Genomic DNA, 16,712 nt, shown 5'->3' with positions numbered 1-16,712 from the left:
ATTTTCCTTTTCTTTTTCTTCTTCTTCATCTTCATCTTCGACATCGTTTTCTTTTTCTTCTTTCTTCTATTTATTTTACAGAAAGAGACCACACAAATGGGGGAGAGCGGCAGAGGGAGGGAGGGAGGGAGGGAGGGAGAGAGAGAGAGAGAGAGAGAGAGAGAGAGAGAGAGAATCTTAGCAGGCTCCCCACGATCCTGGGATCTTGACCTGAACCAAAATCTAGAGTTGGACACTCAACTTACTGAGCCACCCAGGCACCCCCAGCCTTTTCCTTTTCTTACCTTTCAACAGTGTCATCTTGATTTCCTTCTATTAAATTCTGTCTCTGCTTAGGAGATATTTAGGGTCTCTTGTCAGAAATATGTTCCGACCTAATAAGGTATTCTCCAAGGAAGACTGCCGCTCATGAATGAAACAAATGAAAATGTATAATGAAAAAAAATCTATGATGTATATATTGGCAAGTGCCTCATGCTTTAGTATCTCTCCTTGGTCATCTTCTTAAATGTTGCTGTCAGAATGCCAGCCTCATGGACTATATTTTTCAGGAATGGCTGTAATTCTCTTACTTCTGCCATATTTTATACCTTTCACTGGTGTTGTTGGCATGGAGAGGGGGCTGGGAGAGAAGAGCCTCTTGTCACTGGGCAAATGTTTTGGAAAAAATGAAGTGAGGTTGAAGTTAATTGGCATACCTTTTTAGAAATTTCCTGAATTCTATGGAAAATCAATTTGGGTTTTTCTGCATTTTTGCCTGTGAGTCATGTCAGGCTTCCACAGCCACGCTCATGTATGGGGAGGTGGGAACAGGATCTGACCTCAGTCTAGGCACAGAGAGAGGAAGCTTTACAGGTTCACGGTGCTCGCAAATAAGGAAAGGCAGCAATGGGGGCGGGGAGCCTCTTACTCACCAGTTTTCCCAACACACCTGCCTTCTGTGACCAGGAGGGCTGTGAATTACCTGGAGCTGGAGAACAGTTACCTCTAATGGCCTTTTGAGAATCTTTATTATCTGCATTTATGGCCTGGTTTGTGGACAGAGGTCAGAAGATCTTGTTCTGGGATATTCATTAACAGAACATTCATAACAGAACATTCTCTTTAAATGCAATACAGAATAGTATTTAGAGTTAGCAGACTAGGTTGTTTATGGCCTAGATATAGAGAATGAATCGAAATAGCCCTCACTCATTTTTACAAAATGGAATATTACCAGTACTGCATCTCTGACTGTGTGAAAACGCGGACATTGCAAATTACGTAATTGTACGCTGCATATGGAAGCCCAACATCACCCCAAACTCAGAAAACACTGTCCTATAAAAACCTGCTTCTGCTGCCGGGTTCTTTCACTTTCATACTTGCAGCCTAGAACCAGCCCTTGAAAAGGCTTGTCTATGTGTGCGTGAAATCGTTTTCCCTTGGTGGTGGCTGTTTTGCAACATTATGCCTACTGCATTTGACTTTCTCACATTTAAAAACTAATAAACTACATAAACATAAAAGTGCTAAGTGTTAAAACCAACGCCTCTTAGGAGTTTGTTTTTAATAAGCTTATGTAATTAACACCTTGCACTATATATTCCATTTGTTTCTTTTGAAACCGTACAAAGAGAACAGGATGATACACATAAAGAAGGCACCGCATAGTTAATATTGGCTTTTTGAATTATGATGGAGTCGTGGGTGTTGTAGAAATTAAGCCTTGCCAGTTACTTTCAAGTCTGAGAACCGAAGAGTCGGTCCATTACCTAGAGAAGATGAAACCAAAACATAAAGCAACGTGTAAATTGTTTATATTCCTCTTCCCAAGGGGCTGAACATAGTGCCTGGCACAGTGCTTGTTGATTGATCATTTTATCGTTTCGATTCATTCACTGATTCAGTAAATTAGTTTCGAGATTCTTCTAGACGCTGCCCTACACCCTGAACAGTGAACAAAACTTAGAAAAATCTCTGCCCTTATGGACATTATACTTTAGTTGGGGGAGGGGACTAAAACAGACACGAGTTACACGCCAACTATTTTAAATTTCATTTCTATTTATTTATTTCTATTTTCTTGTAACTATTTTTGAGAAAGAGAGAGAGTGCGTGTGCATGTGAGTGGAGGAGGGCAGAGAGGGGGAGGGACAGAGGATCTGAAGTGGCTCTGTGAAGATAGTAGCGAGCCTGACGCAGGACTTGCACCCTTGAACCCATGAACCGTGAGGTCATGGCCTGAGCCGAAGTCGGACGTTCAGCCCACTGAGCCACCCAGGCGCCCCATATGCAAACTGTTTTAGGTGATGAGAGGTGAGGAGGAGAGAGAGTAGGCAGAGGACGGGGGTCAGAGACTGTGTGTGCCTGAGAGGTTGTCATTGTAGATAGGATGTGGTTGGGAAGCAGGGTTTCGAGTCCCGGCTGCGGCAGGTGGGGGAAGAGCCCTGCGGGGCGGAGAGAGGAGCCAGCTCCAAGGCCAGGCTAGCTGGTGGGCTGGAGGGGAAGCCACGTAGCCGGTGTGGACAGGCAATGAGCTGAGAGGCTCCAGATGGGGCACGGGAGAAGGGGTGGGCACAGGTGCCGGGGGCCTTTCAGTTCATGGAGGGGGGAGCGGGCTGCGGCCTTTACTCTGAGGCAGACTGGAGGCTTCTGAGTAGAGCAGCAGGATCAGACTTAGGTTCAAACAGGATGTCTCCGGCTGCTGTGGTTACAGGGTTCCTGGGGTGAATGGGAGGCAGCCGCGTGTTTGATTTCCCAGTGTAAAAGAGAGCTGTTGACTTGTGCTTTGCCAATGGAAAAACACAGCCCATCCTGACAGAGTCAGCATTAAAAACGAGGGGACTCTTTAAGAGACTTGCTAGAACTATGTTCATGACTTTTGTTTTTGTTTTCAGGCTTCCCCCCCCCCCACCCCACTATGTGGCAATTAAAATAAAAATGTATCTAATCCACGTCACAGAGTAAAAAGTGAAATTGCTCTTTTTTTATAGAGCAGGTGAGAAGCCTGAAAAAGTTTGAGTAAGTGAGGTAGACATGTGACTAGTCTAGAAATCTAAGAGCATGGGATAGGAAGGAGGGGACTATGTCCCAACAAACCCTGACCTATAAAACTGTTAAAAGAAACAAGATATGGCTGATAAGTACCTAAACACGTTCATTCTTCAATAGAAGTGAATTGCTCTGTAAGAAAAACGTTTATGGGGGAGCCTGGGTGGCTCAGTCAATCAAGTGCCTGACTCCGGATTTCGGCTCAGGTCATGATCGAGCCCCACGTCGGGCTCTGTGCCGCCAGTGTGGAGCCTGCTTGGGATTCTCTCTCCCCGGCTCTCTCTGCTCTTGCCCCGCTTGAGCTTCCTTCCTCTGTCTCTCTCCAAATAAATAAACTTAAAAAGTATATCTTAGAAATTTTTAAACATTAGATGTCATGAAAAAGGCAGTGGTGATGTTAGTAAGTTCTCAGCTTGTGAGCAAATTGGAAAAATGAAAATTTTCATTTTAGTGATAAGTGGCTTGGTAGAATGATGTAAATTCGTCTTAGGTGGTGTTTTTTTGTTTTTTTGTTTGTTTGTTTTGTCCTTTTAGGTATAAAATGCCTGTCAAGTTCACATTGTAACTCTCTAAAGGATGTGGTACAAAGCAAATAATCTCCACTCTCAACCTCCAAGGTGTCTTTAATCTCCAAGTAAGAAGAGATCCATTGCTAAGGATGCTTTTTCAGGGATCTGTCATGTTATATTCTTGGCAGTTGTGAAAATCTTCTATGATGAAAATTGAGATCACTTTGAGGGGAAATGATGTAGTTGGGGAAGAACTTTTCCTTCCCAAAGGATTGAAATAAAAGTATGGCCTTCATGTCACGTACTGCTTTATATGGTTGCATCCACAGGTGGACAGACACACAGATGTAGATACAGGTAATACTCACCTATGTGCCTAGGACAACAAGAGTAATTTTGTGCGGCTGACATTTTCTTCATCTGCTTTTGCCTATCTGTTACAGGTCAGGATGGGCACAGAATGAAGCCAGCAGATTTTCCCTGTTTACCCCACATTCACAAGTGGGCCTTTGAGTGCCTAAATAAAGGCCTTAGAGCACTGATGGTTATGAGTGTCCGTGAGATCAAGGGGATGGACAAAAGGGCACATGTCAGAAGCTAGGTCAGGAAATGCGCTCAAGGAGGGTTAGGGGTGTGCTGAAGAGCTGTTTTTGGATTACTTGGAGTTTTTCCAGGGCAATGGGTGAGCCAGTTTCTCCTTGACTTTGGAAAGAAACGACCCAATTGGTGTCACATGAACGAAGGGCCCTAAAATAGCCTCCGGTAAATAAGAACAGACAGGTTTCTGTTCAGCCGGCCATAGCTCATTCCCAGAAAGGGAATGTGCTCGTTTCCTTGGCCTCAGCGTTGCTGTAGTATTTGCTCTTTGACACCACCTGACCTGGCAGCGTTCCAGGTGTGTTTTCCTACTGGTCTCCCTTGGGGATTGAATGGAAAGGATTCAACTGGATACATTCCTGATATATTCAGTGCCTTTCTATATAGTCTTTGTTTCGAGATACTTACTTGCCTTTTCTTTTTTTTTTTTTTTTTTAATGTTCATTTATTCTTGAGACAGAGAGAGACAGAGCATGAGTGGGGGACAGGCAGAGAGAGAGAGAGGGAGACACAGAATCAGAAGCGGGCTCCAGGCTCCGAGCTGTCAGCACAGAGCCCGATGCGGGGCTCGAACCCACGGACCGCGAGATCATGACCTAAGCCGAAGTCGGATGCTTAACCCACTGAGCCACCCAGGCGCCCGGCTTACTTGCCTTTTCTGTCAGGGTGTGAGGAGAACGTTCAGCCTGTAGTGACCTTGGGCCCGTTGCACCGCGGAACTTTCTTGTTAATCTTCCTGGTATAAGAATCTTCCATTGGATTCCAACAAGATCCATGACCGTCAACGTGCTAAGAATTATCAGCAGTAAGTGGAAATAATCAGAAATCAATTCTGCACATGAAGAATCCTCAACCTGGGTTTCCTTCTTCCTCTTCTCTCCTGACTCCTGTCCTGTCACACCTCTGCACTGAATCAGCCACCTGGGTAGCTTTTCCTCTTGGAACAGGTTAGGTAGACTGTCTCCTGACTCAGAGGAATTATATTTGTGGTGCCTTCTGCCTGGAAATGTATTTCCCACCCGCTCTCCTCATTCTTTATGTGTTGTTATTTCTAACGATGTATTTCACATTTGATCGTCTCGCTCAGCGGACTCAATTGCTATTGTAAGGTTGGTGGGGCCAGAGACTGAGACTACAATCTCACCATTATATATGAAAATACTGAATGGATGTTATAGAGACCCTCAGGAAGCAAGGAGATCAGCTCTGCTGACCTTCCTTCCTTCCTTCTTCCTTCGAGAGACACTTCTTAGGTGATTGCTAAGTATCACTGTGATGGTGTTAGGTGCTGAGGTTGCAAAAATGAGTAAGACCCAGTTCCACCTTCGAGGAGTTTAAAGTCTGGGGATCACAACCATGTAAATTAAGTAAATGCCACTTTTCAAAGATGTCCTAAAATAGAAAATTTCAAATATATACAACATTAGCATATTTTAAAGAAGCCCCATATTCCAGCACTACCATTAATCATCACTGCCAGTCTTGTTTCATCCATGTCTGCTCCCACTCTTTTCCTCTCCCTCCTTGACTTTGAAGCAGATCGCAGACATCAGGTCATTCCATTTGCAGGTGGAATGTATGATTTACAGTGACGCAGTGGGAAGGTCACGTGCCATTCACGGCCCATTGTGAAGGATGGGCTGCTGTCTGTAGGGTCAGTAGGGCGAAAGCGCGTCCGGGCAGAAGAAGCCACAAGGAGGAGCGTGGATGATACGGTGCTGCTGCATGTACTGGTTTGATCTGACCCAAACTGGTGTATGGATAGGGAGGTGGAGCCATGGGAGCAAGTCTATAAAGACAGACAGCTCCAGGTAAAAAGGTGCTTGTTTTGTATCCAACAGACCAACGCTGTCAAATCCTCCCTGGGAGACATTTTAAAGTTCTCAAGATTTATATTTGAAAAGTGACAGTGGGCATGGCGCATAGAGTGGGTTGCAAATGAGATGAGATTGGAGAGAGGGTAAGTAGCTGGGGAGTTCTGTCCAAGGCGTGAACACTGCTAGGATGAACATGGAGAGACATTTTGAGACCCTTGAGACTGGGAGAGATATTAGAGAAGACATGTTATACTAACATTGACTTATGTATGACACATTAGTATAATTTAAGTTATATTAGTCATAGTGACCTCTTCCTTTGGGGGTAAGTGAATGACTCCTGAGAGTCTGGCATCCGTGGAACTGGTGGATGCTAATCTCTGGAATACTGGAATCAGGAACGAAAGTTTGGGGGGTTGGAGAGTTCACACTGAGTACCCAGGAAAAGGAGGCATGGGCAGCTGTCGGCAGCTAAGGAGGTGGGTGAGAGTTTTGAGAACTTATCACAGTATAAGGGGGCGCCCACGTACTTTAGTACAGGCCATCTGAGCAGTGTCCTCAGGCTTCCTAGCCATGTGAATTTTCTTGATAACACCCTGTAGGCATTATCTACCAGTTCTTAAAAATCTAGAACTTTGGCAACTCAACACTGGTTCTATAACAGTGAATGGTTACAAGCATGATGCCTGATGTCAGTTTTGATCAGGTCACCATGACCTCTAAATCTCTTAGCCTTCCTTAAGTGCATTCCATGGAAATCAACCATGGTCAAATCCAGTTCTGACTCCTGTGTTATCACCCCCCCCCCCCCGCCCCGACTCTGCAAGCCATGGCAGAATATCGTTTTCTTAAAATATGAGAAACCCTCAAATATTGTACAAGGCTTAACAACATAACCAGAAATTTCAGGATTGTTGTGAGATTAATATATTCATTTCCAAATGGCTCAGAATATTATAGGTCACTTTTTTTAAACCCGGCATCAGATCCTGACTGGCCAAATGCTTGAGAATGCTCATACCCTCATGATCATGTGCCAAAGGCAGCCAGAGAAACTGTCAAGTGTGATTCATACTCATCAAAATCTGTGAATATGGTCAGAAATTGTGACTTCATTTCCACCAAACTAGCTCGTTCATTGCCACCCAGCTAGCTCACTCTGCTGTTCTTTCCAAATCTATGATTCTATTAAGCTCAGGGCAGTTTAGAAATGAGAAATGAGTTCAGTCCGAAATTGCCATCTGCTAATTCCACATGCCCATTTTGAGAGTGAATCTATACCGGAATTTTTTTTTTTTTTAACAAATTGTCAACGTTCCAGTCACTTCCCTTCAATTTCAAGTTCTGAAGGTTCCTGTGACATGTTCTTTTGTGCCGATGATAGCTCAGCAAATTAGATCTTCCAGACTCTTTAATTCCAAAAAGACCTTACACCAAGCACAGTCTAGTAAACCCCTTCAACAGATTTCCATGACTTAACCATATGACTACATTAAAATAAACTAAAAAGCATACTTTGCTTTTCTGTTAATAATAAACATCCGTGTTTCTTGATTTTACATTGAATATTTTGCACCTAGTGTAGCGTCTGGAGTGTCCTAGGTGTTCAATAAATATTATTGGAATTGATGGGATACTGTATTAGGCATTGATGATTGAAAAGCATATTAATTTTATAGCCTTGATCACTTTCTTCATCATACCTGATCATTAATGTGACATCAGAGATCCAGCACACCCTCCCCATGAGGGATACGGAGGAGGCCTTTTTAATCCCATTTTGTTGTAGCTGCTCCTCTCTATGGTCAGGAAACGGAGTTTTCCTACTTAGACCGAGCTTTTCAAATTCCTTCTGAGTTGATAACTAGGGATTCCTAGTTTGTGTGAGATTCTGGCAGTACATTTTTTAAAAAATGTTTATTTATTTTTAGAGAACGAATTGGGGAGGGCCAGAGAGAGAGGGAGATACAGAATCCAAAGCAGGCTCCAGGCTCTGGGCTGTCAGCACAGAGCTTGAGGCGGGCTCGAACCCACGAACCGGGAGATCATGACCTGAGCCCAAGTCAGATGCTTAACAGACTGAGCCACCCAGGCGCTGCCACTCCCCCGCCCCGTGTCCATTTTTAATGTAAATAGATACAGTCTACATTAATAAGTACTTAGAGTTGTAAGTAGTTTATAAATAATTCTGTCAAAGATGTCCCATGCCCTAGTTTTTGTTTTTGTTTGGTTTTCGTTTTGCATTTTGTGTGTGTGTGTGTGTCTGTTGGTTTTGTTTTTGGTGTTTTTCCTCAGGCCTTTGAAGGCCACTTCCTTAGAAGCAGTTGTTGAGAGAGTGCCGGGAGGGAGGGAGCCTCAGTGCTGCCTGCCTGAGGCCTTCCTTCCCCAGGGCTGGGTTTATGCTAAGCGGAGACCTCTGTGCAGAATAGTGGGGGCCTCGGGCACCAAGGTTATATTTGCCAAGGCAAGAATTAGAGGGCCTGGCAAGGTCTAGGGTGTTCTGGAGAGGGGGAGTGGAAATGTGAAGTCAGCCCTCCAGCCACCTGCCACGTGGGTGTGCCCCCCACCCCCGCCCCCCAGGGCTTTTCATCACCACCAGCATGACCTAATACGGTCCCTTTAGTGTCTGTTTTTGGTTGTCCTGCGTAAAAAACTTCTTCCTGAGACAAACTGTATTCCCGCCCAGACCATCTGCAGAAATGCTAGGAGCGACATACCTCAGAGAAAAATATTCGAGATCATGGCATATTCAGTGACTGTCTCCACGAATGACATGGCAGGATGGGGGTAAGCGAGCTAGTGCCGGGAGCGACCCCTCACAGATGCAGTGAGGCCGAATGAGGAAACCAGAATTAAAGTCTTTTTTATGGCATCAGCAATTTCACCGAACGTTTGCTGAAAGCATTTATCACCTCCAAATCTTTAAAGAAGCTAATTAAGGAAAACGCAGAGGGGCGCCTGGGTGGCTCAGTCGGTTAAGGGTCCAACTCCCGCTCAGGTCATGATCTCACAGTTCGTGGGTTCCAGCCCTCGAGCCCTGCATGGGGCTCTGTGCTGACAGCTCGGAGCCTGCTTCCGATTCTGTGTCTCCTTCTCTCTCTGCCCCTCCCCTGCTCACGCTGTCTCTCTCTGTCTCTCAAAAATAAATAAATGTAAAAAAAAAAAAAAAAAAAAAAAAGGAATGAAAACGCAGAGTGAAAGTCATTCAAGAAATCGGGCTGCGTTATTGCAGTGATTTCTTCCAGTGGACTTAGCTTGTCGGGGACTGAATACTGATATATTCAGCTCCACCCCTCTCCAAAACAACAGGGAGCAATGTAAATAGAACGTATAATTTATATTATTCAAAATGTATATATACTTATTATTATAGACCAAAAAAGGTAGAGACACTAAATAAATGAGCCAGGAGTCTGTTCTCTTTCTTCCCCTCAACGTTGGGGATTCAGAGCGACACTTGGAGTTTTCCCTTGGGGCTCTGTCTTTATAGGTACAGAAAAATAGCAAGATTACAGGTTCATTTGCATTCATTTGCATGCGATCTGCATACAACAGCACAGATTACATTGTATTTCCGGGTGTTTTCAGGACTTTTGTCTTCTTTTTTTTTTCCTCCATAAGCCTGTCTGGATACCCTACACCATAAACGACATCTGGGAAAGAAGAGAGCAAAAATAACCAAAGTTAACGATACAAATGCTTTCTGTTTTCACAGTACTTTGAGTTTTTACATTTTCCAGAGACAGAAGTACGTTGGGATAAAGATCAGAAAAGACTGCTAAGTCAGTCGTTATGAGAACAGTGCTGCTTCTTTTCTCTTTAATTGCGACAGCAGTCCCCCCCCCCCCCGCCCCCATCTGAGTTGTTGGGTACAAATGCCCCCCGTATCTCTGCATTTTTATGTTGGCTGCATAAAAGATGAGTGTTTGGTGTGCAGTGGCTTCGTGGGAAGATTGCACAGGGTCCGTCTTCTGTTGACCTGCCCCTGGTAGTGAGACCGCCGATCCAGTTTAAATCCATACCAATTGAAGTGGATGGTCATATGGGAAAGATGCCATGGCCTGGTTTTGCAGGAAGAAAAGGAAAGAGAACTTGAATTTGCATGGGTTTTCTTCCTTTTCTTTTCTTTTCTTTTTAGCTGCGTATGGGGAAATTCTTACAAAAAGATCGGGTGACACACTTTCATAATTTACTTAAATTCTTTGGAGGAAATAAGATTTCCCCCTGTTCCTAAACTTGAACCCATATTCCTTCAGCCTCACGCATGAGAACCAAAGGCGAAAAATAGGAAATGAGACAAATTAGGCGAGCAATGACTCTAGAGCAGAAACCTTGAACACCTTAAGAGAAATAGAAGTTTGAAAAGAAATCGATTTCAGTATTTTAATAATTGTATCTATTAGAATAAGCATAGAGAGTGTTTACTATTTTGCAACTTGAGTGCCTCTTGACATGAGCGCTGTGGGTGTTGGGTCAGACATAACCTCACATTCCAGAAAGAAAGATGCACTAGGTGTGGTGGTATTGACATCAGCTGCATTGGTTAAATTCCCTACAGCCTAATCTGGAAATATTTTGATGTTTTTATCTTTTTTAACATCTATTTTTGAGAGAAAGAGACAGAGAACAAGCAGGGGAGGGGCAGAGAAAGGAGACACAGAACCTGAAGGAGGCTCCAGGCTCCGAGCTGTCAGCACAGAGCCCGACGCGGGGCTCGACCCCACGAACCGTGAGATCGTGACCTGAGCCAAAGTCGGACGCTTCACCAACGGAGCCACCCAGGCGCCCAGAAGCAAATGTTTTCACCGAATAGGTCTGCGCTATCTCAAGAACACGTTGGGCGGAAATGATGCCAAGGTTTCCAGATAGTCCGGAAAGAGCATGGGTTTTGAGTGGAGGAAGAGAACATCGTCTCATGGTTCATTGGTTCCATCTGATTGGGGCGAACAGGATTCCTTCCTGGGGATGGCAGACAAGACCTACTTTTTAAAATCCCGTTCTTTTATTCTTTTGCCTCTCTTGGCACTTACATCATCAAGGCTGCCGAAAGTGGAAATTTTGGGGACTTACTGCACATTTGGAAAGTGATTTGGGAAAACACAGGGGCAGCTGTGCCACGCTGCTCTAAATCATTGTCTGCCGGGCCTCAAGTCCGGGTTGGACGTTGCCACATGCTGCAGGGTGTGAAGTGTTTGCTGTCTTTGGCCTGGGTTGAGTTGAACAGCTGCCTTTTTTCTCATATATTTTCCAGGCCCCCGCATTACTGGGGAATTTGGGGTGATCTGGGCTGAGGGATAGGGACTTAAACTCCAGTGGCAAAAAACACGTCTGATCGGCAGCTTGGAAACTTGAGAACCGAACAGTTGATGTTGAAGGTATTGCTAGGAAAAAGGAGGGGTGGGGAAGTGATTTGAAACAAAGCTATGTAAATAATGGCTTATGAACTTTTTTGGAGTAGACTTGACTGATCCAAGAAAACCGGTGATCATGTTAAGTTGTACGGTTCAGCTGGCTGTTTTTTGAGAAGCTGGAATTCAAGATCGGAGTGCCTTGGCTAAAACAGTACAATTCTTAGTGCCTCTGTGATGGGGCCGGGCGGCGGGCGGAGGGAGGGAGAGAAATTTTCATTTAAGAACGGCAAGCTATAGGAAAGTGTGTAGCTGTAATCTCTAGGGGTTTAACAAGTTCACTCAGGTATTAGAAGATACAGGTTTTGTAGGTGGTCAAAGGTGACAGGTATGTTTCCCTTCCTGGATGGATGAAGGTGGAAGTTTCTGGATGGAGACAGGATAGCCTCATACTCTTGATAGACTTGACATAACTCTGAAGGGCCCCAGGACTTCAGGGGCCCCAGCTGTTGTGGGCAGTGGCAGAATCCAGGCAGTAACTCGTAAGAATGGGTTCTCAGGTGATACGGCTATAAACCCTGTTCCCCCCACCTTCCAACACGTGCTTTGAAGGGAGCTCCTGGGTCCTTCCCAGTATGTACTGGGGGCAGGGACTAAGGAAACATGAGGATCTTGAAGAGTAGGGGGACCATGAGGACTTTGTTTCTTTGAAGTTTAAGCAAAAATGCTGGGTTAATAGAAGGCAGCCGGCCCAGCAGCTGTGGACTCAAGCCCATGCTTCAGCGGGCACTTTGCTCCCCTAGTCCTGGCTGTGAGTAGTAGTTGGTGGTCAGAACTCAGTTCAGGTGTTGGGCCTGAGGTGTGTGTGGGGTGGGAGAGGGCCTGCTCCGAGGGGAAAGTGGTCGTTGTAGGAAGCTGCTTGCTTCTCTCTGGCTCCTCTGGGCCTCGCAGGCAGTGGCTCTCAGCTCCTTCCTCATTGGGGCCCAACTGGGGAGCAGAGGCGAGGTGAAAGGCCCTGAGGGCTGGGCTGGCAAGGCGGGGGTTTATTTTTTCAGCTGGGTGATGGGGCGGCATGGGGGATTCTCGGAGGAGGGGAAGCAGGTCAGATCTGTTTAGCAAGGTCACTTCGGTGGCGGGGTCGATGGCAGATTGGGCAAAGTGGGGAAACAGATGAGAAAACCCGCCAGGGGGTTGTGGGTTTCCATGCTGTGGCCCACGGGGGTACATGTCGTAGGGCCGAGGCGAGTCAGGACAAACCTTAGGATCATAATTTGATTCATCATGCTAGATTTCAGAAACCTCACTTTAAGATACTCTGGCTTGGCTTCCTCCCTCCTGAGTGATTCTGGTTTCAGGCAGTTTGCTGACGGCAGGAAAGCAGAGACCAGCAGCAGGCTGACCACCTCTGGGCCTTTCCTTAGAGGCCTAGCAGCAGATTTCTGCCTTGACCGATATTACTTCCCTCTCGGAAACTTGACGGTAAACATATTGAATAGGAGGCTAGGCCCCCAGAGCCTCCGTGTCTGTCCAGCTTGTTGTCTGAGACGGACCGACGACCAAATGAAGGAATGACTTTTGCCCAGACATGTTCAAATGCTCAAACGTCTCCTTCCTAGATCTGTCCTGGGGACTTGGACACGATTACCTCAAAGGAGAACATTTTCTTGGGGTGGGGAGGAGGGAGAGGTTTTTTTCTAAAATATCATTTCTTTTCATTTCTGTTTCTCCTGTACGTGGGTTGCATAAGATCAGTGAGTGCAGACGCAGGATAGAGATGCTCGCTCGGACCCAGGCCTCCTGACAAGGCCTGAAGGTCTTTAGCGGAAAGGCTTTGGGAGAACTCTTACTTCCCCAACCCTCACCTGCATCTGAGTGTGTTTGCGTGTTTAGACAGGGCTGTGGACCGTAAAATGGAAAGCGTGTGCACCTTCTAGGCTCCCTAAAAGTTGCGTTTCCTTGGTTGGCTTGGGAGGGCCATTTATTCTTACCAAAGAAAGGACACGTCGGGAGGTAAACAGGGGAGGGCAAATGTCTTTATGAATGAACGAGTGAGTAGAAGAAATGGCATAACTTACAAATGTATGCAGTGTGTGTCCTCCGTGTGTACGTGTTCAGACACGCATTCAAGGCCTCGACTGCCCTAAAGGAAGACTATAGTCTGAAACATTCTCTTGTAGTGAACATGAGTAGCTAAGCAAGTTTTGAGCACTTACTGTGTGCCAGGTGGACCGTGTTACTTCACCGCTTCTCCTTGAGAGATAGGTTCCGTACTATTCCAGTGTTACCGGAGGTTATCTGTCCAGAGGTTATCCGTACTATTCCAGAGTTTCCAGAGCTTAGGAAACGCCTCAGGCCCCTGAATTGTGAGCGGCTGCCGAGCTGAGTGTGAACTCAGGAACGTGGGCTCCGGAGCGGCTGCTGGGGCCACAGACCTGTTTCTTCTTTAGGTGAATTTGTTAACGTGTGTGCTTCTCGCTTGTGTACTTGGAATAACTCAAGGAATAGGGTTTTTTTTTTTCTTTTCAAGGGTCTCAGGGAGGCACAGGTGTGGTTCAGCTGCGGCATCCCTCACGGGTCCTCCGCCCTCCGCTCGCAATCAGAATTCCCAGGAGTGGGGTCCTGGCGTCGGGACTTCTCAGGAGGCTCTGGTGCAGCCACGGATGGGGCTTCGGGGAGCCTCTTGCCCGGACAGTGCCTCTTCTGAAGGCGCCTGCCTGGGGGTTTCTTAGCCCTGCCAGGCGGGCAGAGGTGTGGGTTTCAGACCGCGGCCTTGGCCGCGGCAGTCCTGGGTTGGAGTTCTGCCTTCTTTGCTTGTTAGCCCTAGACCCGGTGGGCACTCAACTTCTCTGAGTTACTGTAAAGGCGAGCACATAGTTCCTGTGTCCCCCGTGTCCATAGCTGTCCGGAGGATTTGGAGGTGGCGCCCATACTTCCCACTTAACGAATACCTGCCGTTCTTACTGTAAATGCTGGGGGGAGGGGCACCAAAAGCTGTAGGTCTTCGTGCCGGTGGACTCACCGCCTTTGTTGTTTTCCTGTTTTTTTCCTGCTGCCCGCCTCGCCCTCAGGACGGCTCCCTGGGAAACATCGATGACCTGGCGCAGCAGTATGCAGACTATTACAACACCTGTTTCTCCGATGTGTGCGAGAGGATGGAGGAGCTGCGGAAGCGGAGGGTTTCCCAGGACCTGGACGTGGTGAGTGGGCGGCATGGGGAGGACGCTGCTGCCCGGCGGGGCCGCTGGGTGTCCTGCTCCCGGTCCATCGCCCCCTCCCGAGCCAGCACCCCCACCCGGTCCAGCGCCCCCTCCCGGGCCAGCGCCCCCTCCCGATCCAGCGCCCCCTCCCGGTCCAGCGCCCCCTCCCGGGGTCCGGTCCAGCGCCCCCTCTCGGACCCTCTGACCGGCTTCCTTGTTCCTGGACCGTCTGTCTGCAGGCTGCTGCCCTAGTTTGGGGTAAAAAGTTCAGGTCCCAGAGGATTAATCACCCAGTTCTGTGACCAAATAAATGCATATTGGCTGGGGCAGCATGACCGAATATCTGTATTCATTAAAAGGCTAGATTTTATTTTTTAACTTAAGCAAAAGGAATGTTTTTACTCTTGGCCAGTGTACGCTACATTTTCATGGACTCTAAGCCCAAAGAATGTCGAGGGTAGGTCTTTCCTTCTGTCCTTTGCTCCCTTCCTTTTCTTTTTCTTTTCTTTTTTTTTTTTTTTTTGAAAAATAAAATTTAAAGCAGCCAGAAACCACCCTCATCTCTCACCTGGTAATTAGCATGCTGGTATTTTAGCAGATCTCTGCTCAGTGTGTTTTTATATCAGCAATATAATTCTTGCCTTTTTATTTAATATTTTATTATAGTTCCTCCATGTCATTAAGACCTCTTCATAATCACCGTTTTCCACGGCTCTGCTCTCTCACTGAGGTGTCGAAATTCATTTGGCTGTTTTTGTGAAAACCTTTATGTAGGATTAGTGCAGCATTTAAACTTGCATTTGACAGATAAGTAAATAAATAGCTTAGGTCTCTGTAATCTACATGTTTGCTAGGGTTTCCAGGTAGTACATTTGCTGCAACAGATCTTACTGAAGCTTCTGCATTTATTAATTTAAATTTTCATCATAACATCCTATTTGGGTTCCTTGTGGTTCGGTGCTTTTCAGATTGTTTTATTTCACTGTGGTGACCCCTTCAGGAAGGGGAGGCAGAACTCTCCATGTCTCCACATCCAGGTCAACTCCTGTTTGATCATCTTCTAGATTTTGGAGGGGAGAAGGGGCCTCTATGGATCTGTTGTGAATAAGATTCTCTCTGCCTTTAAAAAAAAGTTTGAAAACTGCTGATTTACTTGTATCCTTTTTTTTTTTTTTTTTAATTTTCATAAATCTGCTTAGGGTAGGAATTTAAAAAAAAGCAATAATTAAGAAACTAAGAACAGATCGTTCTTTAATTAGTAATTCCTTTTATGTTATAAAGGACCTATTATATAATGGACCCAACAACTAGTTTAGGCACCTCAGTTATTCTACAAAGGGGCGTGATTCACTTCTACAGTAAGACTCTGGCATTCCTGTGTATTTTAATTTCTTTCCCTAATTCAACCTAAGTGAAGATTCCTTAGGTCAGGAGTAACAGCATATGACTGTCAGATAATTATTGATTCTTTTTCCTTTTTGTTCACCGAGTTGTTGGCAGTGGTGGTAAGAGTATAATCGAGTTGATTGAGCCCGAGAAGCATCGGTTGGGAGCCAAGAGCCACTGTCCTGGGAGCCTGACTCTGTGGCCCAGGCAGGCACAGACGACATCATTGCCAAGGCCGTCTTTCTTCTAACTTTGTCCTCTGGCATGTGTGAATGGCAGGGTTGTTTCCTTTTTTTTCAAATATTTTTTAGTGTTTGTTTTTAAGAGAGAGAGACAGAGCACAAGTTGGGGAGGGGCAGAGAGAGAGGGAGACGCAGAGTCCAAAGCAGGCTCCAGGATCCGAGCCATCAGCACAGAGCCCGATGCGGGGCTTGAACCCACAAACTGTGAGATCACGACCTGAGCCAAAGTTGGACGCTTAACCGACTGAGCCACCCAGGCTCCTCCCCTCCCCCCACTTTTCCTTTTTTAATTTTTTTTTTAATGTTTAATTTTGAGAGAGAGAGACAAGTTGGGGAGGGGCAGGGAAAGAGGGAGCTGTTTCCTTTTCTTAACAAAAGTAACCTCACGTGGGAGAAGACTCGGTTAAAATTAATTAGGCTCTTCTTTTGGGGCATAGTTAATGAGAAACGACTTTTGGGGGGGCAAGATGGCAGCGGAACGACGACGTAAAAGTTGCGCTGAACTCTTGGATATTGTAGTTTTGACTTTGAACGGTAGCCCAGTAGCATGCTTGGTGGCTTCCTTTTGGAAGAAATGGTGACA

The 16,712-nt window shown here is 46.0% G+C and overlaps 1 protein-coding gene and 1 long non-coding RNA gene across 13 annotated transcripts in view; one reads left to right on the top strand and one right to left on the bottom strand.

The window, feature by feature from the left end:
• The window catches only part of LOC106965852 (sterile alpha motif domain-containing protein 5), a 949,459-nt gene that overhangs the window by 785,477 nt on the left and 147,270 nt on the right, over positions 1-16,712 (top strand). For 11 of the 12 annotated variants that reach the window (XM_053223339.1, XM_027056666.2, XM_053223344.1 and 8 more), the window contains one exon: positions 14,373-14,501. The exons of the other annotated variant lie outside the window; for it this stretch is intronic. In XM_053223339.1, coding sequence (XP_053079314.1) covers positions 14,373-14,501 — 129 coding nt within the window. The remainder of the gene's footprint in view (positions 1-14,372; positions 14,502-16,712) is intronic. 12 annotated transcript variants of the gene reach the window in all.
• LOC113598642 (uncharacterized) lies at positions 9,373-14,767 on the bottom strand. The gene is made up of 2 exons (XR_003419274.2): positions 13,518-14,767; positions 9,373-9,609 (listed from the first exon to the last, which is right to left on the bottom strand). It is a non-coding gene; the product is annotated as an uncharacterized LOC113598642 (long non-coding RNA).

Source organism: Acinonyx jubatus, chromosome B2 (genome assembly GCF_027475565.1).
Source record: "Acinonyx jubatus isolate Ajub_Pintada_27869175 chromosome B2, VMU_Ajub_asm_v1.0, whole genome shotgun sequence".
NCBI lineage: Eukaryota > Metazoa > Chordata > Mammalia > Carnivora > Felidae > Acinonyx > Acinonyx jubatus.
This window is presented reverse-complemented; position numbering and strand designations above follow the sequence as displayed.